Here is a 23,626-nt window from a genome sequence, read left to right as displayed (position 1 = left end):
CTGGCTGATGAATATCAGATGCCAAAACAAGACTCTCACAAAGCATACAAATGGGTCCACATAAAATCATAGCATATCACCTTAGCTGTGACAGTTGCAACCAATATGATTGTGGATTATTAAGGATTAGGGGATTAGGGGAATGTTTTGAAAGTATACAATTTCAGGTATGAGTATTTGTGTACTTACGGAGGGTGTTCAAATAGAAGTCTTGCCGTGGTACACTGCTTTTTTATGGTCTGGGTATGCAAACATCTTTATTTAGTGCACCATGTGAAACTGGGCTGACCAAGTCAACATCTACAGTGAAGACCTGGAGAGCAACCAATATTCTTAACAGGAAAACTTGTTTTTACAAGTTAGTTCTTACAAAGACCATTTTGGCTGATTTCCCAGACATAGGTTAAGCCAAGTCTTGGACAAAAAGAAGCTCAATGGAGATTCTTCATTTATTTTGTAGTCCAGGACTAGGCATAACATGTTTTTGCAAATCCAGGCAATAGATTGAACGACTATTTTTAAAACTTCTACTGGCTAACAGGTTTTTTGCAATCGGATGTACTTTGCATAAAGGTACAGTGCAGATAGCATGACCTCTCAACGTTTATTTGGGAGGTTGAACTCAGGAGAGTTTTCTTACTGCTCTGGGAAAATGGACAATGTAAAAGCCGGGGAGAATACAGCATCTGGAACGGGCCTGCTTCAACTAAGAAAGATGGATGGGTCCACAGAGATGGGTGATGCAATTATATTACATTAATGGAAAAAAAGCTCAGAGGAAGTTCAAGTCTGCATTGTTGTCAGTTGGATGTCTAAAATACATCATATCTTGCTTTTAAATGTATTATGTTTATTCTGACATTACTGTTTACCTCAGATTGCTGCTATTCACGATACCGACTGTTAGCACATTACCTGGCTTTGCTTTGTTTTCTGCTGACTTTGGCCATACTCCTACAGACCTGTTACTGTGAGTAGAAATAATGAATCGATCATTGATTTTATGTTTAAAGAGGTCATCCTTTTATAGGTACCAAATGTTCCACTAAATTGTTTATAAATAGTCACAGATCTTATGTTTTAACCCAAACTTCTCCTTCAGATTCTAATTGGCTCTTAACGCTTCCTTCTTATGACATTGCTCTTTATTCTGTTTTGCATCCATGGCAACGGGGTTATCGTGCGGCCTTGACGCAGTGTTGCAGATCACCTTGAGCTTCCAGTCACAGTCCACCTTGAAAGAGGCCAAGCTCAAAGACCTTACTCAGAAACTGGACTCTCTGAACCAGTCCTACCTACTTCTCTTCCGCAAGTACCCAGCGCTCAACCAGTACTGTTCCATAGCCAACAGCACCAACAATGGTTAGCGCGCTGAACAAATGAATATTTTCAGTCAGTTTAAAATAAAAACCTAAGTGCTCGACTAGGGACTATTTCTATGGAACGCACACTGTACAGAGTGTTAAAACTGCTTCCTGCAGTGCCATTAAATATGAATAGCTTATGTGAGTATGCATAATCCTGTTAGCTCTCCGAGACCCTAACGTAGTATGGGCACTTTTACCTGAGACATGGAGGACAGTCTGTTGGGAAAACGACACTAATCCAGTAATCTGGTTAATATAATGTGCAGGCAGAGAAAAGCTAATGAATACTATCCACGATCAAATTAGAATTCCAAAATGGCGAGTTATAACAAGAGTGGTGAAAATTGGGCAGCTTCACACCTAATCCTAGGCTCTGAAAGAAGCATCCTAAGGAGAGCATTACATTACCTGACAGATCAATTAATGTAGACATGTATAATAAAGAATCGCCAGCTTGTAACTTGAAGAGTTTTTATTTTATTTATAGACTTAGTTTATGCATTTATGTGTGCTCCTAGATTGATAACACTGGGACACTTTACATTTTTAGCCCTAAAACATTCAGTAACCTACCACCTGTTTCCCAGAACGTGAGTGCAGTTCATGCCCAGAGGGATGGGAATCTTTTGGGGAGAAATGCTACCTCTACTCCCAGGACAGATGGGATTGGAGCTCCAGTCAGTACCACTGCCTGTCTGCAGGGGGCAACCTTGCCATGGTGAAAAATGAGGAGGAGCAGGTATGACAGAGCCATAATGTCACGAGTTGGGTTGTGGAAGGACACAGGCACAGAGTCAAATAAACACAGGTAATCCATGTTTAGTAAAAAGAAAAGACTCAAACAAAACCAACCACAGCAACCAGTGACATGGGCTATTCCATACAGGGACAAAACCTAAATGAACCACACTGGTGTGGCAAAACAAGGAACTTAAATAGGGTCCCCAATTGAAGGCAACGACCGACACCTGCCTCCAGTTGGGGAGACCAAAAGGTTTGGAGGTGGCTAGATTTGTCACCTCCTGTCCTGACTATGCCCCATGTCCAGCGCAGAGATGGCTAGGGGCATAGCCAGGACGTGACACATAAACCCTATCAGCTGATGATACTGATGAAAAACAGAGGAGTTTTGGTTTTTATGTTATTGTTTCTTTGGTGAAATGCACTGTAGCAAATTGGTTTTAAATCTGTATTAACTTGAGTTATAAAACTGTCCCAACTGGATAGCTCAGTAGGTGATGTTTTAGAATGAGGAGTATGTTATGCCATATTCTATACTCTGTCGAGGATATCATGGCTGGACTACAAGGAGCTCCTCTAAAGATATTCCAAGATAAAATCTAAACGTTGGTGCTATAACCTGATGTTTCAAACCAACAAATCTCCAGGGCCAAGAATGTTTCACAGAGGGTCCTAAGAGAATAGACTCCACCCATCTATTATATCCTCAGTACATCATTCCAGCAAGGGGAACTCATCTCCCAGTGTAAAAAAAGCCCCAAGTATGCATACTCCCAGGATGCACCCATCAGTCAACCGGCTACTGACAATTCCCTTGTTCCACAGCTATAAAACGTTGTTGAGTGTTTAGCTGCCACCAGGATATAGGAAGACATAACACCTACATCTAGTGATGGCCATTCAAGGTTTCATTACCGTTCTTCTAGCAGCGCTAACTCAGATTTTCTTTTTCAAAATAAAAGCCATCTTTGAAATATATACGGCAAAATAGTTAACAATCTAAACTGTCAGTCTAGTCTGTCATTTTCTGTTTAATGTCCATTCCAATGTTGTTGATGTCTGTTCTTTTTTACAGACTACATTTTTAACTATATTGCCTTAGAAATCTCAATGATGGCTTTTATTGTAATTTTTAAAATCTGAGTGCTGCCAGCATAATATACTGCTGCTGAAATAACGCTAATGAAGCCTCCTGAGTACCTCTGCTCACGCACATTGATGGTCCTTGATGGTTTTGATGGCCTTGAGGGCAATTAGACATCCTGTTCTCTACCCACACCAACTTCTCCAGGGTTTAAGCAAAATCGACCACATCATTGCTATTGTGCCTGGTTTAACTGGTATAAAAACTCCCATCACTGCATTAATCTGCATTTTTCTGACAGTCTGCAAACAACAGGTACGCAACAAATACAGTCTTGATTTGTGTCTGTGTGGAGTAATGGTTTTCAGGGGAATGGCACAATTTTTTTTTTAATCCTTTCCCAATTTAAAAAGATCTACTCAGACCTGGTTAGCACCAGTTGCACCGGGGAGTATTGCCACAAACTGACCCATGCCCAGACTTACGATCTGGTGTGTTGATAAGTGCACAAGGGGTACTGTCACAGGATAATACTTCAGTTATACCATGGCACATCAGACTGTGGTATCATTAAACATCGACATGCACTGAACTGCACTAACTTAAAAAAAAAGTCTAATATTACTTGGCATTCACTATGCAATTCAATACATTTGACCCTGTCAGTTAAGTATAAGAATGGATAATGTGGGGCCATTGTCTATTTGAGACTGTGTTACTTTCTTCTCAGATCTTCCTTTGGAAGAGAGCTAAGGAGTTGAGCCAAGGAGATTCGTACTGGGTCGGCCTGAGAAAGGGTAACCCAGGCAAAGCCTCGCAATGGGTGGACAATTCTCCTGTGGCGAACTGGTAAAGTAGAATCTTATTTTAAAGTGATATGCATCTGTGAGGAAAAATGAACTAAAAATGTTCCCAAGTACAGGTCTAAATTGTGTTAAAAATGGCCTTGGTTTGGGTCTCAATTCTGTATTATGGTGTGAAGTTCTGTAGCATCAAGTCTACATTACCATGCATGATTATATTACCTCAAACCACAGTATCAAAAAGCTACATAATGTATGAGGTCACATTGATAAGATACTGGTCTAGTTAGGCTCATGAAGAAATTACAAATGTACTATGTTACATACCTTGTCTTATATATTTAGAGACATTTCAAATCATTGTATATAATAATATATAATAATATCTACCTGATGCAAGACTGTACCTCTTCAGGTTTTTGGACGTTTTCGGAGATAATGATCCTAAGAACGTGGACACCAGGGAGCTGTGTGCTGTGCTGTTACCAGCAGACAGCCACAAGGCTGATTGGTATGCCACCACATGTATGAACAGCCTGAAGAGCATTTGTGAGAAGACACAAGGCACACTGCAATGACTGAAATCCCACATGAGTAGAGACAGAGAAAGGGAGAGGTCAGTGTTGCTAGAGTCAGTCCAGTATGATTTAATTATTGAGAAATGTGTCTTTTGATGCAGATTGTGAAGGGTGTTGGTATTTATGTAATGTATGAATACATGAAATAAAAATGTACATGTGATTTGTCATTCATTTTTATCGATGTAATGGGATGTGAACACTCACAACATATTCTATATAATTTGGGGCCGTGGAATGGCAGAGTCACTGCCCTGCAGTTAGCTGCATCCTTGAGACCAGGGTTTGAATCCAGCTTACGAATTAGCCCACAGGTCCCATAGAGTTTTTAAACATGTTTGCCTTTCTTTAGCCCAAAAACAAAATATTAGAATCTTTGGTTAACCTTAACCATTGTTTTTCCACTCCACACACAGAAATGTTTTATATATACACTCACTTAAAGGATTATTAGGAAAACCTGTTCAATTTCTCATTAATGCAATTATCTAATCAACCAATCACATGGCAGTTGCTTCAATGCATTTAGGGGTGTGGTTCTGGTCAAGACAATCTCCCGAACTCCAAACTGAATGTCAGAATGGGAAAGAAAGGTGATTTAAGCAATTTTGAGCGTGGCATGGTTGTTGGTGCCAGACGGGCCGGTCTGAGTATTTCACAATCTGCTCAGTTACTGGGATTTTCACGCACAACCATTTCTAGGGTTTAGAAAGAATGGTGTGAAAAGGGAAAAACATCCAGTATGCGGCAGTCCTGTGGGCGAAAATGCCTTGTTGATGCTAGAGGTCAGAGGAGAATGGGCCGACTGAGTCAAGCTGATAGAAGAGCAACTTTGACTGAAATAACCACTCGTTACAACCAAGGTATGCAGCAAAGCATTTGTGAAGTCACAACATGCACAACCTTGAGGTGGATGGGCTACAACAGCAGAAGACCCCACCGGGTACCACTCAACTCCACTACAAATAGGAAAAAGAGGCTACAATTTGCACGAGCTCACCAAAATTGGACAGTTGAAGACAGAAAGAATGTTGCCTGGTCTGATGAGTCTCGATTTCGGTTGAGACATTCAGATGGTAGAGTCAGAATTTGGAGACAGAATGAGAACATGGATCCATCATGCCTTGTTACCACTGTGCAGGCTGGTGGTGGTGGTGTAATGGTGTGGGGGATGTTTTCTTGGCACACTTTAGACCCCTTAGTGCCAATTGGGCATTGGTTAAATGCCACGGCCTACCTGAGTATTGTTTCTGACCATGTCCATCCCTTTATGACCACCATGTACCCATCCTCTGATGGCTACTTCCAGCAGGATAATGCACCATGTCACAAAGCTCAAATCATTTCAAATTGGTTTCTTGAACATGACAATGAGTTCACTGTACTGAAATGGCCCCCACAGTCACCAGATCTCAACCCAATGGAGCATCTTTGGGATGTGGTGGAACGGGAGCTTCGTGCCCTGGAAGTGCATCCCACAAATCTCCATCAACTGCAAAATGCTATCCTATCAATATGGGCCAACATTTCTAAAGAATGCTTTCAGCACCTTGTTGAATCAATGCCACGTAGAATTAAGGTAGTTCTGAAGGCGAAAGGGGGTCAAACACAGTATTAGTATGGTGTTCCTAATAATCCTTTAAGTGAGTGTATATATATATATATATATATATATATAATTTGTATATAATAAATTATCAACATGCATTTATCCAAACCTTTGTCAATGAATTTGAAAGTGGTGAAATGTCTGAGGCCCAATCCCAATGTCCCCCTAAACCCTAAGCCCTGAACCCTTCACAGACTTAACTGACAGCACCTGGTAAGTGATTGAGTGCAAGAGGCTGCAAGGGCTCTAACTGCTATAAATAGTAATGGGACAGCACTTTGTGACTTTATCATGTTACCTTGACGACGCTGAAACATGTGGCACGTACACTATTGTGGGTTTGGGACTTTTTACTTTCTTTGTGGCCAAGGCACTAAATAGACTGACTGCCTGATTTATATGTTTTGCAGGCTCTTGCCCTACAGAGTGAACAATTGTCAATAACAATCTATATTTGTCAATAATCAATGTACTATTTTTAGTTAAAACAGTTAAGCAAAACACAGTTGAATATACTAGGTGTGTAATAAGGTGATGTCATGTGTTCTAAGTGCCATCTTAAATCATTGATAATGTAGTGCTGTTTACCGTTGTTCTCTTAAAAAGCGATTTGCTTTTTTCTCTCGCATCCGGGCTTCCCCTGGTAACCCCGGTGTTTCACGTCACAACGATATGAACTGTGGGCAATTCCCTCAGGCAAAGTCTGCAGAAATGCGAGAAGGATGCATAAAGGCCTCAAAATGTCTGCGAAGGAGCCCTTGCGCACTTGACGATTTGACAGTGGGACATCCCTTATCCCTTACAGATTTAGCGAGAACGCGCTTGGGATTGGGATTGGGCCTGAATGTCCATACGAGATCCCTTTACAAAACAGTGGCGGGGTATACAAATATGTTGTTGTTTGAACAGCAGATTGTCCCATTAACTTCTTGTATCGGAATTCCCAATTCTACTCAAACATACAAAGTAGCTTATATCAACAACAAAAAAATAATATATATATATTTTTTAATCTTTCTATTAGTACATTATATGTGTTTCTAGCAATCGTTGGCTTGACGCTGTTTGATTGGCTCGTGTGCTGAATATGATTGGTATCAATGAAAGGACTATCTTTATTTTACAGCAGGAGGCAGCACTGCACTGTCTTTGAATCGGCTACCTGTCGAAGTAAAAAAATAAATATATTATTCAACAAAATAACATACAAAATATATTAGACATAAAGAATCAATCAAATTTATTCATATAGGCCTTTTTACATCAATAGAATGAGAACTAGAACAGCCAGATGGATTACATATAGAGTACAATAATACATTGTAATACATATGAGGAATTTACATTATATTAAAAATAAGTTGCATTAAGACACACGTTGTATACATCTCTAGTTTGTTGTTTATGCCGGTACGGGATGTATTTATAATATTCTAAATCAATTAGAAAGATATTCAAAGTTTACCCATGAATTACATCTTCCGAATGAAATAAAATGAGCAAAATCAACGTGTAGTAGCAGTCACTGTGCCTGTGTGTGTAATAAAAAACACATTCAGTAATGTTTCACATTTAGTAATGTTTACAGATGTGCAAACCACTAGCATTCTCCTATCCTTCCAAAATATGTCTACGTACGCAGTCACTGAACTACCTGGAGAAGTAATTCTCCCTTCAGGGTCCTTGTGCTCCTCTAATCCATTAATGCTACTACTACGAATAATAATAATAATAATTTTAATGTACATTTTCAATGCAAAATACTTTTCCTAACCTTTTTGGATAGTACTGTCTGTCTTCCCATCATGCTTTGCGTATGACACCCTTCTTCAGAGGACACGGTAAGAGGTCGGACTTAGCACGGAGGTAGGCCTTCTTAGTTTTAACATTTATTGTTATTTAGATAACAAATAGATGCACGACATTTTGATCAGTCGCTGTTATATAGAGGTGAAAAAGGCAACATATACTTATTATAATATGTCTGTTTACCAAATGGAACACGGTTAAAGCTAGCTAGCTAGCTAGCTAGCTATTGTAGTTTGTTAGCTTATAATCGGAACTCTACAACGCCTAAGGTTTAGTTAGTTATATAGTTTATAGTTATTTGGCTCTATCTTTCACCGAGATAGTTTGACCGAGCTGACCCAAGATGTCTTGTAAACAAGCCTGTTTTCATTGACCATTGAACTTTGTCAAGCTGATTAGTTTACAACGTTACACTTAAGTTGAGAACTATGCTGTTGCCGGTATAACTAGCTACAAATTGTGTAACATTAGTTTGACACTTGCCCAGCTAAATATAAAACGCACCGCTGGTATGATTCTTCCTCGACCTCAGTCAGTTTGTTTTGATGTGTAACACTATATTGGGTGCTGTTAATTGAAAGACTAACATCTACCATTATATGTTCTTCTGGTAAGAACTGTAAACTGAAGGTTATTCGAGGCAAATGGTAGTAGCTAGGTCAGGTGAGTCAATGTTGGAAGAGGTAGGACTGGTCTTAAAGCTTATAATCTGACTTAAAGGAATAGAATTTTAGGTAATCTTAATACGAAGTTATTTGTTTTGATTGGTACAAATGTTTTGCAGATTAATATCGCTCGAAATGTCTGACGTAATCGAAGAAAAGATCAAGAACTACAGGACGGCACCTTTTGACGCCCGATTTCCAAACACCAACCAGACCCGTAACTGCTTCCAGAATTACCTGGGTAAAAACCTTCACACCACCCCTTTGGACTTCATTATAAAGCGCTCAGTTTTCGTGTTGGCTAAAAAGACCAGAACTGCAAAGAGATAATATAATGAATCTAATAACAACACATGTTAGTCTTTCCTTTTCTGTTTCAATGTAAACAAATACACACACTGCAAAAATGCTTTCTGTAAGCAAAGGTCACTGGAGACAGGTGGAGAATAGAGGAAAGCCCACATGGAGGTGGACCACCCTGTTCTCAAACTACACAATCAACTATTAGTTAGAAGGGGGCTTCTTTTGGTTTTGATTAAAAACATCGGACAACTAGGTGAAAACCGCTTTCAAAGTGTTTCGGCCAACAGTTTTGGTAATGCAAGCTACCGCCTCTATCAACTCAAAATGAAACGTTTGCAAGTATTAGGAAAGTTATAAGATGAATTCAGACGCTATAGGGTTATCATCAAGTTCTTATGACCTTTAGCTGTCTGTTAAAGGTAGTGCTCTTAAGTTTTCTTTGTAATGTTTTGCCAAATCCACAGTATACTAAAGGAATGGCACACTAAAAACCCAATAGTTTTATTGCATTTAAAGAAATTAATGGATATACTGTTATCTTTTTTTATTAGGATTATCTAAAATATCCCACCCAGCCTGCACCACTTGCTCTGTCTCTGGCGGTCTATGCCAATGTGGCAGCCATCAGTCTCAGCAAGAAGCACTTGCAATGATCTTTCCTGTGTCCATTTTTCAGCTGAAAGGAAACTTCCTGAACCAAGCTGTAACTACGAAATGTATAAGCATTGGTTACATAGAGACATTAATGAAGTTATCTATGGATTTCCAAAAAGAACATTGGAGTTCCAAAGTCTTGACATCTGGGGTTAAAAGTTCCCAGTCACTGTGACACATTTGGTTTCATGCATTCTTAAGGGATCAATGTAGATCTGTGCATAGCTATTAGTGCCCCCTTGTGTTGGGTATCTGGAATAAAAAGTTGGGTTACTGAACAGCAAAAGCAATATGTAAATGTTCCTATTGTAGTAATTTGCAATGTGGCCATTTAAACAAATTAATATTTATCTTGAGAAATGCGCTGGCTATGTGCAAACGTTCCGACATGCAATTAGAAGGTGGGGAAAAAACTCCACAGGGCATCAGAAATACAAGTGAAAATAACCCTTAGACATTTCAAAAGATGATCATTTGCATGGCTATTAATGACAAGGGTTGTGCTTTGTATACACAATTAGATACAGTTTTAAAAAGCAATATGAAAGTAATTTGACATGGTCTCAGTGGCTTCATGTTCCACACACACACGCCAAAGCTTCTGGGTCTTGATGAAAGAGATACTTATTCTCTTAATGTCCGAGGTCATCTGATCTGCAGCCACCTTTTTTCATTTTTTACATTTCTCCCTTTAAAAAAGGGAATCGGAGGCCAGAACATTTGTGTCCTCTGATCCAGCTCCCTCAATTAAGTTACCTGGTCTTGTTGGTTTGCTAGGTGATCAATCTGAAGTCATTGGCTGTTTTGTTAACCAACTGTATATCTAACATCATATGATCATTCCATTTCTGCTGACAATAAACAGTGTATGATGAGATTAACAAAATGTTTTGTATTTTACCAGCTTTGTGTGTTTAAAATTGAGGAATTAAACATCAACTGTAAAGTCTTCTATGATAATTTTTTGAATGTTCATGCAGCTGAGATGATTTAATGTTAATGTTTTTTGTAGGATTTCAGTGTATTGTGGTAGGCTTTTTTTACTGGCCATATGTATTATCTAGTGTGAACAGCTTAATTATCTAAATTGGTCGACTGACATTTACAAACTGAGCACTCATCTTTTCAGATCACTATTGCTGTTGCTCTACATATTTGAGTAGTCGAAGAGGACTGTCTTTGCATGTTCAATGTGAAATCCTGGCACAGGACATGCTCTATTAATGAACATGGTCCCAGTGTCTGTCCATATGGATCAGTAACCTGTGCCTTCCTTCCAGACTTCCACAGATGTAACAAGGCTCTTTCTGCGAAGGACCAGGATGTGGCTCCATGCGACTGGTACCAGAGGGTTTACAAGAGCCTGTGCCCCTTAAGCTGGGTATGTTTCACTGGTTCCTACTGCAGCTTACTGACTTATATATAGCAATGACACACTTCTATGTATAGCAATGACACACTTCTATGTATAGCAATGACACACTTCTATGTATAGCAATGACACACTTCTATGTATAGCAATGACGCACTTCTATGTATAGCAATGACACACTTCTATGTATAGCAATGACACACTGTGATGTATAATAGTTCTTAAAACACATATTTAAACTAATGGCCCTTTTCACATTATAATAAACATGCTGATTTATGTAAGGTTGAAGGGAATGTGACTGGTAAAACTCCCCCTCATGATAAGTGTCAATTTTAGTCAGCCATTGTGTTGTCCACCTCGGGTCATTTACCAAGGTTCTCCCTCTTTCTGTCAGGTGGCGAAATGGGATGACCAGATCGAAGCTGGAAGTTTCCCTGGGAAAATATAAATGGACACATTCCATGACATCTTCATCTGATCTCGCGTCCATTCCCCTGACTTTCCCCATGAACATCTTTGTTTCTGTCGAAGCATCTTGGATGTTTCTGTAAAAATGGCTAAGATAAATATTTAATGTTACAACTATATTTGCTTATGTTTTCTTGTTGTTTACATTTACAAACGAGTGCAGACATTTCTCATTTGTTACATTTCATGAATACTAGGGGACGGAATGTGACCTGAAATGGATCCCAGCATTGTATTTTTTGCATTTTAGCCAGTAAATAGACCAACTGGACTAGTTTTTTTTGTTATCAGCCTTAAATACCAGATGATCAAGCTGCCCCTGCACTTCAACGATAAATGCCTATGGAAAGCATCCTTCCTGATTTAACACCTAATGTATGGATTTTAACATGGTTGGCCACCAGGTGTCATTGCACTCAAGTGTGTTTCACCTCTATTCAGTCACAAGAACTGCATTTCAAATCAATCCTGTATTTCTATTATGTAAGAAGAATGTAAAAGATGGGAGGCCTCAACGACTCCTGTCCAGCCTAGTATAACAACTCTATTCTAAAACTGACAGGCTGGTAATAGTCATACTTGATGCCCTTTATTTACTGCTCTGTTCACAACCTGTTGGACACATTCTAATCTCAAAGATACTGCTGTTTTCTTCCAGTGACCAATCATTATGCATAACAAGCACCTTTGTGTGCCAAAAATGCTCATTCAACTGACACATTTTTCTAATTGCAAAGAGCGCACACAAACGGAAATAAGCCTTGACGCTAGTTAGGTTTACATGAAACATTGCCAGTTGCCTCAGTAGGCACCACCTTAACTCAAACATGATGATGAAAAGTCATGAAACCTGCTGTGCTGTGACACGCAGTTGAATGTGATGCTGCTACAGACTGTCCATGTTACTCTTAACCTAGTTTTAAAATGGATTGTAAAAAGTGGTGTACTTCTATCACCAGCTAAGTGAATTGGGCAAGGTTGTGATGTTCATTTTGATTTCAAAATAATAGAAAAACTGATGTAGGCCTTTGGTGATTTGCTGGATATATAGCCTAAAACTTCAACTTAGCAGTATGAGAATATTTGTTGATGATAATGATATTCCTTCTGCTTGTTTCTAGTGGCTAAAACCATTCGTTTGTCTCAGTATTAGGGGATTTTGAAAATGCCAAACCAGCGTTATAGAATAAACATACTATTATCCATTTACAGTTTTGCTTGGGAATAATTATGTAAGAAATATGCTGGATATAAAACTATTGGTTAAACCCACTTCGCTACATAGAAACTACATTAGAAACGGTGCACAACAGAGCTTCTAAAAACATTTTTCCCGTAACGCGGACAATACCCTAGGTCTACCGTGACAGGCGCGTGATGGGTATGTTTTGGTACCCGGGCAGAGTTGCATCAGCAGCATCCATCATCAGCTGATCACTCTTTCAAGGTCGCCTACGCAGAGGATTATGGGAAGACACTGGATCCACTGGTTCTACGCGAGGACCGCCCATTAAACTAGACCAACAATTCTGTTTGGTTCAGCATCACTACCATATTAGGAGAAGGGACCATGACAGCATAGCTGTCACGAGATAAGATTTTTTTTAAAGAGTCACGGATGAATCCGAAATGAGGTTTGGCTACGCAGAGAGCATCTCGTTTTTCATAGGTTGATGGGAGCCAGCCTATTTCGTCAAAGTGAAACGTGCAGATTGTCGCGCAACCCCTCCACAAGCTTTATTTTACGAATGACGAAGATACTTGCAAAGGACTGAGTTATAGTAGTTTACCGCATTGGGGCCGGTGGAATCGTGGAGCGCAAGAGTCCATTATCACTGGTCACGACAGGTGAATTTTTGTGCATTTATTTATTTATAATGTTATTAAATGATATATTTTGGGCATATCTGACAAACTCGTTATAACAGATCGATAGGTTAAGCAAGTTTGCATTTATTGCTTTGGACGACTAAGAAGGCACCTTTTATAGGGGTGGTTCGATTTGATCGCAGCGTATCTTAAAAAGTACCTAGAGACGTTAATTTACGATTTGGCTATATTTTGTTTTATCGTATTCACTATAGCCCTGTATATCTATAGGTTTTTAAACGACTGATAAAAAAAACATCAATGGTTGGATGGTTTGAATTCTAAATGCATATGAAAACGTAAAACATTTTGGCAGGTTATGCAATTTTAAAATTGTTATTGCAGGCCTAGTTTGACTTTGATTCGTTAACGCAGCAGTGTGGCGGTTGTTTTAATTCTGTGATCAGTTTCAGCACCAAGGACAGCGGCTTATCAGTTCCTTACTGTTGCAGGCTCTAGCTTTAACAACTGGGCGGTTCCCGCGAGAATTTTCCAACTGAAGATTTGTTCCTCCGTTTTATAAACTCTCCGTTGATAGACGCAATTTCTCTGTGAACACCTGCCGAGTTACTGAATATGGTGGAGGAGGTAAGTTCTGCTCCCCAATTTAATCGTTCGTATATAGGAGCTTGTATTACTAGCACCCAAGGCCTATATACTTTGACCATAGAATGTGTGGCCCCTTAAAAGGTCACCTTTGCATGCCTGCAATCCATCAATTGATTTCCAATTCTGTGTAATGCAGTCTGAATTGTCATGTGACTGTTGAAACCCTCTCCATGGTGTGGGCGTTGTGCTGTATATAATTCTGTAAATCCCAGTGAGTCATGCGCTCTACACTATGAGTTGATGTACCATGAGCAACAAGCTGGTAGAACTGGACCATTCATCTGTCATATTGACAAAATTAAAATATTTAAGATAATTAATACAATTTGGCCTCGTGTCCTGAATTAGGGATAAACAAAAGCAGTTTAGCAAATGGCTTATGAAGAATAATCCCAGGATCCTTAGCTGTCATACCATGGGAGGTGAAGAGAGTGTAACACTGTAACATACATGTCTCTTCCCTCCCACAATGCATAGGCACAAGCAATGCAACAATGTCATGTTTTATCACTGTGTTTTGTTCTCTTTTGGAAAGCATTACATTAAATGTCACCCTCAAGCAGTTGTTATGACAACAAGGGAAAGCCTCTGAGACCCTTGAAGGAAGTTGTGCGTGTGCACTAGTGAAAACAGAGGAAGGCACAAAACTATAAGGAGTGATAGTCATGTAGTCTGGGAGTAGGCTGTAAGTGTCTTACATCGTTAGAAAGAATGAGAAGGGAAAAAAGAGAGGGTAAGAGTAACGTGAAAGAATCAGTTCACTAAGGTCAGATGAATAAGTTCCACTCCCATGACTGCTTTCCTGCAGGCTGCTTATTTCCAGCTGAGCAGTGCTCACTTTGCAAACAGCCCCACAAGCAGGCTACTGGCATACAGCAGCATGGTAAACATAGCCAAGGCACAACACTGTGTACTTGCAGAACACGCATGATCCAGTGTTTGTGTAGAACCAAAGGGAAGCGCTTTTACTACAGCAGTATTATTATAAAAATCACTCAATAGTTACCGTATTTTGTATTTTTTTCGGTTTTAAAATTATTAATTTGCTTTGGATCAAATTATTGTTCACATCATGCAAAATTGACAGAGGAGGTCATTGTTTTGACTGGATCATTGTTTTGACTGGATCTTGTTTCTGCAACTTTTTACTGAGTCATTGTGACTTGACAAGGCAGCAACAGCAGGAAATGGGAAGCAAGGGAGGGGGAGGGGCTATTGTATTTGTTGTGTTTGTTTACAATGTATTGAAATAGACTCACAGTGGACATGCTGTGTGTAAATGTTTGGTCTTGTGATGCCTCCATGTCGTCTTTCCTGTTTTTCATTACAATTTCCAAATAGTTCATTTTTCATGTTTTATTTTTTTTATAGTTGAGCACCCATCGCTATGAGAGACCTTCCCAACAAAATACAGAAATACATAACACAGTAAATATAAGTGAAATAAATATGTTGTCTGTTGGAGGTGAACTGTAATACAGACTTTGTTAATGATTAGAGGAAGAAATGACATTTCCTTGATCATAGAGGACCATAATTCAATCATCATGAGGATAAATTAAATTATACTGATGACATGAACATTTTTTGCATTTACATGGCATTTACAACAACATTTTGTTCTGCAGTCCCTTAAAGAGACAATCGGAAGTTGTAGCATCTATTTTTTTTATACCTATGAAGCACCATATTTTGCTGTTCAATCAATAAATCAATCAAATGTATTTATAAAGCAGCAGCTGTCACAAAGTGCCTCCATAAAACCCCAAGAAGCAAACAATAGTGTTGAATTTCAGTGGCTAGGAAAAACTCCCTAAGAAGGCCAAAATCTAGGAAGAAACCTAGAGAGGACCCAGACTGTTCATTTTTATATTGACTCATGAACTAAGTTTTACTCTTATACCCAATCAGAAGCCAAAACTCTAGCTTGGTTCACACCTTAGTTTGTAAACAAAGTAAATATAAAACATGTTTCAAGTTTTTATTTTGGTATCGTGCATCATCAGTGCTAGCATCACCAGCAAGGTATTTTAATTTCAAAGGTTCAGACATTCCTCCAGCCCCATCTTTGACACTAGGCGTGGGTTATGCTATGTTATTGTTCCAGTGGTCAATTCAGGCTTTAAAGGCTTTAGTATCATTTCCCACAAGAGTCCCTTGCATATCCTTCACCTGTGTCTGCCCAAATCTGACCATCTCAACACAGCGTCCAACACCCTCTATACAGGTGCACCAAAGGGCACCGAAACCCCCAGACACGGCCACCTCAGTATCAAATAACCTCTAACAATGTGCCTTCTCAGCACCGACTATGCTCTGTGTTTCGTTTTACTGGCTTCAGCAGAAAAAAGACCCAGTGGCCTGATTTGTGCATCCTTCAAGGAGTCTCACTGGAGAACCTGCCCCAGGGTCAATTAAGGACATGGTGGAATGTAAATAGCCCTCATTCTGTCCTCCAGTTTTGAGCTTTATGTACATGCAATGGAATGTAATGGAGGTTCTATGAACTACACATACATGATGTGTAACCTTGGCTGATACTGGAGGATGCTTCAATGACATGTCATGCAGGCTGCAAATGGCTCCTGTCCAGATACAGTAACTTCCAGAAACTACAGGACAGCACTGTAATAACGTTCATTCAATTCCCTTTGCCTTTCCTAGACAAAGCAGGTGACAGGATACCTCCTGTTTTCCCTGTCCACTGCAGTCATTGGCTCACTGCAGTTTGGTTACAACACAGGGGTCATCAATGCGCCCGAACAGGTATGTAGGTTTTGTTTGCGTTTTCATAATAAAGGCGCGGGCGTGTTTTGGTCTTGTTGAACTGTATGTTATTGAATAGCTCTTTATTACATTTATGGAGATTCTACTGCCATTCAGTATTGCATTTGAACTGCACAATTTCACTTGCTTTCTCTGTCTATCTTCATCCTCCTCTTTTTCTACATCTACCCTACCTCCCTCCTTTCTCTTCACACATGCAGAAACTGCGGGCCTTCTTCAACAGCACGTGGATGGAGCGATACGGCAGGCCCATTGAACCAGGGATGTGCACCATCGTGTGGAGCTTCTCGGTGGCCATCTTCAGCGTGGGCGGCATGGTGGGCTCCTTCAGCGTTGGCGTCCTGGCGAACAGATTCGGGAGGTGAGCGTTGACCTAGCATCCATGCTACTCGAGCGGTTGACCTAGCATCTATGCTACTGAATCCATTGATTCTTGTTCATTTACCTGCCCGACGTTCCTGTTTAGGAAGTGAAGGGCTCCATTTCGATAACTGCACAAAAAAACATTAGGATATGAAATAACAGTTAGAACACTATAACATTTGTATTTATGCTCATAAGAGTATTGTGCATTTTATCTGGCTCTGATTTTAAACACATAACCCCCCCCCCCCCGAAAAAAAAAATCTGTTTATGTCACATTGAGCTGTGAATGCTGCCTGTTGATGAATCTCCATAGGGAATCATTCCCTATGGAATAGGTGGAGTCACTCATCTGCTCTGTATTGTTCTGTCGTAACCAATCAAGCTTGAAGAAGTCAGTGGAGAGGTTGCAATCATTGCCCTGGATATTCCTTTCAGCTGTTCCTTTGTTAGCCTTCCCTCCCCCTCCCTTGCCCTCTCTGTCGCTCACTCTGTCCAACACAACCTCTTTGTCTGTTTGTGTGTGTGTGTGTGTTGGGACAAAAGAAAACTGTCCATGATCCTGGTCAACATCCTGGCCGTGATCGGAGGCCTCCTCATGGGTTTCTCCACACTCTGCTCCTCCTACGAGATGGTAATTGCCGGGCGCCTCGTCATCGGCCTCTTCTGCGGCCTCTTCACCGGCCTCACGCCCATGTACGTCGGGGAGGTGTCCCCCACCCCTCTCCGAGGAGCTTTTGGCACCCTGCACCAACTGGGCGTGGTGGTGGGCATCCTGGTGGCCCAGGTCAGTCCTCGGAGGCAGCCATTTTGTTTTACAATCAACATATCTTTCTCTGTTTATTTAGATTACGCTCATCCAGAGCCAAATGTACTCACTTTGTTCAAATAAGATTTTAAGGGGAAAAAACAACTACTTCATCTAAGTAACAGTAGCCATCAAGACAAGTAAGAAACATTTATAACAACAAGCTATGTACTGAGATCATGGAAACCCCATAGTTAATTTCCCCAACAAAGAATACATTATTATGTGTGTGACAAATGTTCCTATATGATAAAGTCAATATTGCTGACTTTCATATTTCTGATAATGGAACCATGGCTTTTCACATTGGAGCATTGGATTTTTTTTTCTATCAAATGAGTTTTTAATGGAAGATTACATATTTCTTTTGGAACACTATCAGTACTAGTACGCCTTTTCTCACACAGAAACACACCTATTTGAATGAATTTCATACAACTGTACTGAACCTTAAAATGGCATGAAGAGATTGTTTCATACCAAAGTGTTTTGTTTCATACCAATTCACAATAGGGTCTACTATTAGTATGTGATTGTGATTTTAATCTCAAGTCCTATCTATAAAGCTGGTAGTGAAGTTAACCTGAAAGAAAACCTCTCTGTGTTGCAGATCTTTGGCTTGGAGTCTCTCCTGGGCTCGGAAAAACTGTGGCCTTTGCTGCTGGCTCTTACGGTCGTCCCGGCCGTGGTCCAGTGTATCCTGCTGCCCTTCTGTCCAGAGAGCCCGCGCTTCCTCCTCATCAACCAGAACAAGGAGGAGGAGGCCCGCAAAGGTGACTACGTGTTAGGGCCTTGTTTCACCCGTACATTTCAGTTGGCATTTACCTGCTTTTAGTGAAGGTACCCAGATTGTCACACATTCCCCCAGAAAAAGGAAACTACTTTCTGTTGATTAGTATTGACCCCGTCTTGATTATGAAAAGCAGCATTCTGTTAAAAGGGCTGACTAAATAGTGAGCTAGGCTCCTTGCCATTGGTCTGTGAGGAAGGTTAATGTCAGAGTAAGACCTGTGGAATTATTGACCTTCATCTGACTGGGCATGAGTTTAATGCACACAGAAATAGACCAAGAAAGGCCAGACGAGACAGAGGATTGTTGAGCCAAGAAAAGATGAATCGACTGATGCCCGGCAGTAGGGTCTGGCTTCCATCCCAGTACCATCAGGGCTGTGGTGGTCACCTGAGTGAACGTTTCTGTCTGCTTCACACTGTTGTTTTAACAAGACAGGCATTGGGGAATAAGGGAAGACAGAAAACCACAGCCACTAAACAAACATCTTAAACGCAGACAGGCTTTAGTGCTGCCACAAGCACAACTGTGACACATTTCTCACATCAAGAATATCCATATGATAATTTGTATAAATCTAACTGTCCTTATTACATTTTTCTCTACTGTTACAATACTTTTGTTGTCTGTTTTGTAGTTTGGCTCCTACTATAAACATATTGTGTTCTTTACCTTTATTGTGTTCCAATACATTTCCCTTTATTATATTACCATTGGTTGACCAACATTTATATTTTACAAACACACTCTCTCATCTCACCTTTCACTCTCCACTACGTTTCCCCCATTCACTGCTCCATTTTGTCCCCGCCAGCCCTGGTGCGTCTGCGCGGCTCTGAGGACGTGAGCAAAGACATGCAGGAGATGAAAGAGGAGAGTGCCAAGATGGCCATGGAGAAGAAAGTGACCATCCCCGAGCTGTTCCGCATCGCGGCCTACCGGCAGCCGCTCCTCATCGCCGTCATGCTACACCTCTCCCAGCAACTGTCCGGAATCAATGCCGTGAGTGAGCCACGCCTCCCAGGGGGCCGCAGGACAAACACACACCCATTAGCTGAAAGGCCACGGAGGTCATCACACAGACAGCCTTACAGCATGGGGTCATATTACCAAGCACCAAACGGGAGCCAAAAAGGCAGACAAGGGTGGAGGTGCTATCTAAATTGTCCAATAGTAAGCGGTGCGCCTTAACGTATACGACCCAGGGATCAAACCGGGGGGGTCTGCAGCTGCCTCTTTATTTAGATAAACAGCAGTTGTCAAACAGCAGCTATGGGCTCAAGGATTGCGTGTTTTGGGAGATTTCTTTGGATTATTCGCTGGATATTACACAACTTAAAGGACGTATGGCGACTCCATAGTGTTACAGGGAGATGACAAAGCGAAAAAGAAAGAGAGACGGCGTCATGCTGTGTCATGGTTAATGGCCTCACCGCAGATCGAGAGCATAACCATTTTGTACTCCTTCCCAATCCCTATTCAGGTCTTCTACTATTCAACTGGTATTTTTGAGTCGGCCGGTGTCACCCAACCTATTTACGCCACTATCGGAGCAGGAGCTGTTAACACCGTCTTTACTGTGGTATCTGTAAGTAGGACACGTTCCATTTCTCACTCTTCAGCGTTTACATGGGTGTCTAATGTTCACCGTGAGGTAACTTATTTTTCTGTCATCAGCTCTTCCTGGTTGAGAGGGCGGGACGAAGAACACTGCATCTTATCGGATTGGCTGGAATGGCCGTCAGTGCCCTGCTCATGACTATTGCTTTACTGTTGGTGGGTACCGCTTTCCGTACAGATAATGTCAATGATGACAATAGTTAATTTCAATCGCTATCACTGCTGATGATATCCACCCTCTCACTTTCTCTCCCTCTCCCTTGTCCTCTCTCTGAGCAGAAGGGCTATTCGTCTCTAAGCTACCTGAGCATCGGGGCAGTGTTTCTGTTTGTGGCCATGTTTGAGATGGGGCCTGGTCCTATCCCATGGTTCATAGTGGCGGAGCTCTTTTCCCAAGGTCCACGACCTGCCGCCATGGCCGTGGCCGGCTGCTGCAACTGGACAGCCAACTTCCTGGTGGGAGTAAGCTTCCCCAAACTGGAGGTGCGAGAGGCTTCTCATTAGGGGCAAACGCAATTTTCCACTTGAATGGAATTTAATTAGCTAATTATTTAAAATCATATGTGCTGACCTTCCACTTATTTTCATCTCTCTTGGTTTAAAATGCTTTAGGAGCTGTGTGGGCCGTACGTCTTCATCATCTTTCTGGTCTTCCTCATCTTCTTCTTCGTCTTCACCTACTTCAAAGTCCCCGAAACCAAAGGCAAGACCTTTGAAGAGATTGCCCGCGATTTCGGCGGGACCCTCCCTCCCGTCGCCACTTCTGCAGAAGCTCCTCCCACTGGCAGTGGTGGAACACTCCCTGCCTCGCCCATTAAGGAAAAGGTACCCTTGGTGGAGGCAGCCGCAGCAGAGGACAGATCCAACTCAACTGTTCAGTAGAGCTTGTAGGACCCTGTGACGGGTCAACAGTCGGAGGTAAAAAGAAAGATTGAAGCTTTATTTTTGGAGGCAGACATGTTGGCACCAACTGGTAGCTAGGATAAATTGGTGTTATTTTTCTCACATCTCTTTCTTCCACATGTATTGTCTTTCTAAAAGTGTATTGGTCAAAACGTATTGGTCAAAAGAGAGTCTTTTCATTTTGTTGGTCCTTTTTACTGAAGGCATCATTATTTGAACAGGTTGTAGAAATGCTGAAGCTGGCCTAATCAAACAAAAAACCTCAATAGTGTTTCAGGTAAAGTGTTGTAGTTACGCTGAATCAATAGCTTAGCATTGCACTGTTTTATGGGTGAGGGTTTAGGAGTAGCTTTTCTTTAAATAAAACAACAACAATATTCCAAAATTAGCATAGTTGAAATTTAGCAGCTGATGTTTTTGAGAATAAAAGGATTTACTTTTAGCATACTCAAAATCCACTGATAAAGTATCCCATTCTAAAGGTTACATAATGAAGTAAGATTACTGATGTTTTCATTACAGACATTTGTATGGTACTTCTTAAACTTGCTTTAAAATGCCAAAATTACTATAATACACTTAATACAAATTAATCAATACTTGTTCATTTATTCAATGAATCAAAATGAATTATTTGAAATATCTACTCATGGGAGTGATTTTACTGCCAGCCTTTAAAATTAAGATGTCATAGAAATGCATTAACTGTCATATTAGGAGATTGATAGATGTTTAAAATTAAAAAGGGTAAAACATAACATTTTACAAGGACAGATCATTTCCGTGAAGATGGTTATTTTAGATGTTATTAAGTAGATATGTGAGCGGCAATGATATGACTGTTCTCTTACTATCAGCAAAATGTAGAATAGTATTGAATGCCAGAGTCGAGGCATGGAGTGAAGTTGTGACCAAATGAAAGGATCTGTGCAAAATGATATTTAATGACTCTGTTTTGAATTGATATTCTATACTGTGTGACACTTTGTCTGAAGACTGTGTGAACTTTGGTTAAAAAGGTTGATTTATTTAAAAGTTTTCTTGTATAGATATATAGTATATATAGTATATGGAAATGTTATATGAAATTATTTTTTATTTGTTGTTGTGTCAATCAGACATAGTAATTTGTCTCAAACATTATTTATTTTGCCTAGAAAGTTAACAGGGTCATGGCTTTTGTTACATATTATATAGGATACTGTGGAAATACTGTATGTATGTGTTGCACTGGGAAAAGACATTCCTTTGATGGTAGTATTCGTATTGTATTTGACCTCTCCTTCAAGGACAACATTTTCTTCCAAAGCAACATTCCCTCACTATTGTTAACAAATGTGGAACAGTACTAACTAAACCATGCCCAGTTACCTTATGCACATTCACTTACTGTACAAAGTTCGGAGAGTATTTATTTGTAAATATGTCTTTTTTTAATGAATTTCTATATGTTGACTACAGTGGTCGACCGTGCGCTTGTTCTCGCTTCTAGGGTGCCAATTGTCCAATGAGTGAAAGAGGAATTAAAGAAAACAACACGTTTCTATAGTTCCTGTAATTATTCCTAATACAAATAAGCATTGAGACACATTGCTATGTTAACTGTGGGATTAAAATACCCATTTAATGTCTTATATGTCTAAATGTACACTGTAATAGAGAAAACCCATGTCCTGACCACATAACACTATCAATGTCATTTTACATTTATAGTGTCCACTGTCTTCGTAGTGTGCTTAAAGAATGTTTTATTTTTGTCAATGACACTTGTGTCCCCGTTTGTCACAGATGTATTCAATTTTACCACAGAAAATAGTGTTGATATGAAATGTCTGAAATGTTTTGTTTTTATCCTTCCTGCTGCTGTGGTTTTCAGTTGTTTATCCTGGCCTGTCTATTTGCTTCGGAGTGATTGTGTTTGTGTGTTGTATCTCTGCTTGTGCCTCATATTTAGAACCTTACATCTGATGTGTAGGCTTATGTGTGTTTACACATTCTTCCTGGTTCCAAAGTATTGTACTCTTTTACTCTACTAGGCACCAAAGGACATTTAAGAAAGCTCTATACATCTGCTCCATTTGAAATTAAAACATATCAAATGATCCATGTGTTTAATCAATGCCGAAAATGTGTTGAAAATGATTGCCTACTTAATTGTATCAAAATTGTGTGACATGCAGGAAAGCACACATTTGAAGGCAGTTCCTTTGTTGGGAAAATGTATCACAAACCTTATAAACCTGTCTTTTAAATGGCCTTTGGACTTACATGATGAAACGGTACTACAAACAGCAGTCATGCACCCCATGTTACATCTATTTGTTTTATGTGTTTATTTATATACATTATACATTGTTAAATAAAATACCCCACTATACAAACTCTTTTGTTCTTAACTTATGCACTGCTGGATTTGGATCA

General features: G+C 40.1%; 3 protein-coding genes across 5 annotated transcripts; all 3 read left to right on the top strand.

Moving 5' to 3' along the window:
- Positions 1-231: 231 nt before the first annotated feature.
- LOC105025868 (C-type lectin domain family 4 member E-like) lies at positions 232-4,616 on the top strand. The gene is made up of 6 exons (XM_020050196.3): positions 232-737; positions 878-970; positions 1,198-1,362; positions 1,955-2,106; positions 3,923-4,041; positions 4,411-4,616. Exons 1-6 carry the CDS (start codon positions 590-592, stop codon positions 4,571-4,573), a joined length of 840 nt encoding a protein of 279 aa, XP_019905755.3. The 5' UTR covers positions 232-589; the 3' UTR covers positions 4,574-4,616.
- Positions 4,617-7,927: 3,311 nt separating this feature from the next.
- Positions 7,928-11,575, top strand: LOC105025867 (cytochrome c oxidase subunit 6B1-like). 3 transcript variants are annotated; one of them, XM_010896881.4, is made up of 4 exons: positions 7,928-8,048; positions 8,776-8,897; positions 10,894-10,994; positions 11,383-11,575. In XM_010896881.4, exons 1-4 carry the CDS (start codon positions 7,999-8,001, stop codon positions 11,434-11,436), a joined length of 327 nt encoding a protein of 108 aa, XP_010895183.1. In that variant the 5' UTR covers positions 7,928-7,998; the 3' UTR covers positions 11,437-11,575. The 3 variants fall into 3 exon arrangements, with proteins under 3 accessions (XP_010895183.1, XP_010895187.1, XP_010895184.1); XM_010896885.5 differs by having other exon boundaries at positions 7,999-8,023; XM_010896882.3 differs by lacking the exon at positions 7,928-8,048 and adding an exon at positions 8,066-8,132.
- Positions 11,576-12,965: 1,390 nt separating this feature from the next.
- Positions 12,966-23,307, top strand: LOC105025863 (solute carrier family 2, facilitated glucose transporter member 3-like). The gene is made up of 11 exons (XM_010896877.4): positions 12,966-13,304; positions 13,778-13,913; positions 16,599-16,700; positions 16,922-17,082; positions 17,631-17,871; positions 18,503-18,665; positions 19,497-19,684; positions 20,166-20,270; positions 20,360-20,458; positions 20,582-20,785; positions 20,915-23,307. The coding sequence occupies exons 2-11, from the start codon at positions 13,902-13,904 to the stop codon at positions 21,182-21,184; spliced, it is 1,545 nt and encodes a 514-aa protein (XP_010895179.2). The 5' UTR covers positions 12,966-13,304; positions 13,778-13,901; the 3' UTR covers positions 21,185-23,307.
- Positions 23,308-23,626: the final 319 nt, after the last annotated feature.

This window comes from Esox lucius, chromosome 10, assembly GCF_011004845.1.
Source record: "Esox lucius isolate fEsoLuc1 chromosome 10, fEsoLuc1.pri, whole genome shotgun sequence".
NCBI classification, from domain to species: Eukaryota; Metazoa; Chordata; class Actinopteri; order Esociformes; family Esocidae; genus Esox; species Esox lucius.
Note: the sequence above shows the minus strand (reverse complement) of the source record. Positions and strands in the feature narration are given on the sequence as shown.

What these genes read in the sequence shown, in the direction of transcription:
- LOC105025863 (XM_010896877.4), top strand. An exon ending in GGAGGAGGAGGCCCGCAAAG is followed by an intron (nt 18,666 to 19,496) that starts GTGACTACGTGT and finishes TGTCCCCGCCAG; the next exon opens with CCCTGGTGCGTCTGCGCGGC. An exon ending in AACTGTCCGGAATCAATGCC is followed by an intron (nt 19,685 to 20,165) that starts GTGAGTGAGCCA and finishes ATCCCTATTCAG; the next exon opens with GTCTTCTACTATTCAACTGG.
- LOC105025868 (XM_020050196.3), top strand. Translation starts at nt 590, where the DNA reads ATGACCTCTCAACGTTTATTTGGGAGGTTGAACTCAGGAGAGTTTTCT. An exon ending in AGCCAACAGCACCAACAATG is followed by an intron (nt 1,363 to 1,954) that starts GTTAGCGCGCTG and finishes CCTGTTTCCCAG; the next exon opens with AACGTGAGTGCAGTTCATGC. An exon ending in AATTCTCCTGTGGCGAACTG is followed by an intron (nt 4,042 to 4,410) that starts GTAAAGTAGAAT and finishes GTACCTCTTCAG; the next exon opens with GTTTTTGGACGTTTTCGGAG.
- LOC105025867 (XM_010896881.4), top strand. Translation starts at nt 7,999, where the DNA reads ATGACACCCTTCTTCAGAGGACACGGTAAGAGGTCGGACTTAGCACGG. An exon ending in AGGTCGGACTTAGCACGGAG is followed by an intron (nt 8,049 to 8,775) that starts GTAGGCCTTCTT and finishes AATGTTTTGCAG; the next exon opens with ATTAATATCGCTCGAAATGT. An exon ending in GCCTGTGCCCCTTAAGCTGG is followed by an intron (nt 10,995 to 11,382) that starts GTATGTTTCACT and finishes TCTTTCTGTCAG; the next exon opens with GTGGCGAAATGGGATGACCA.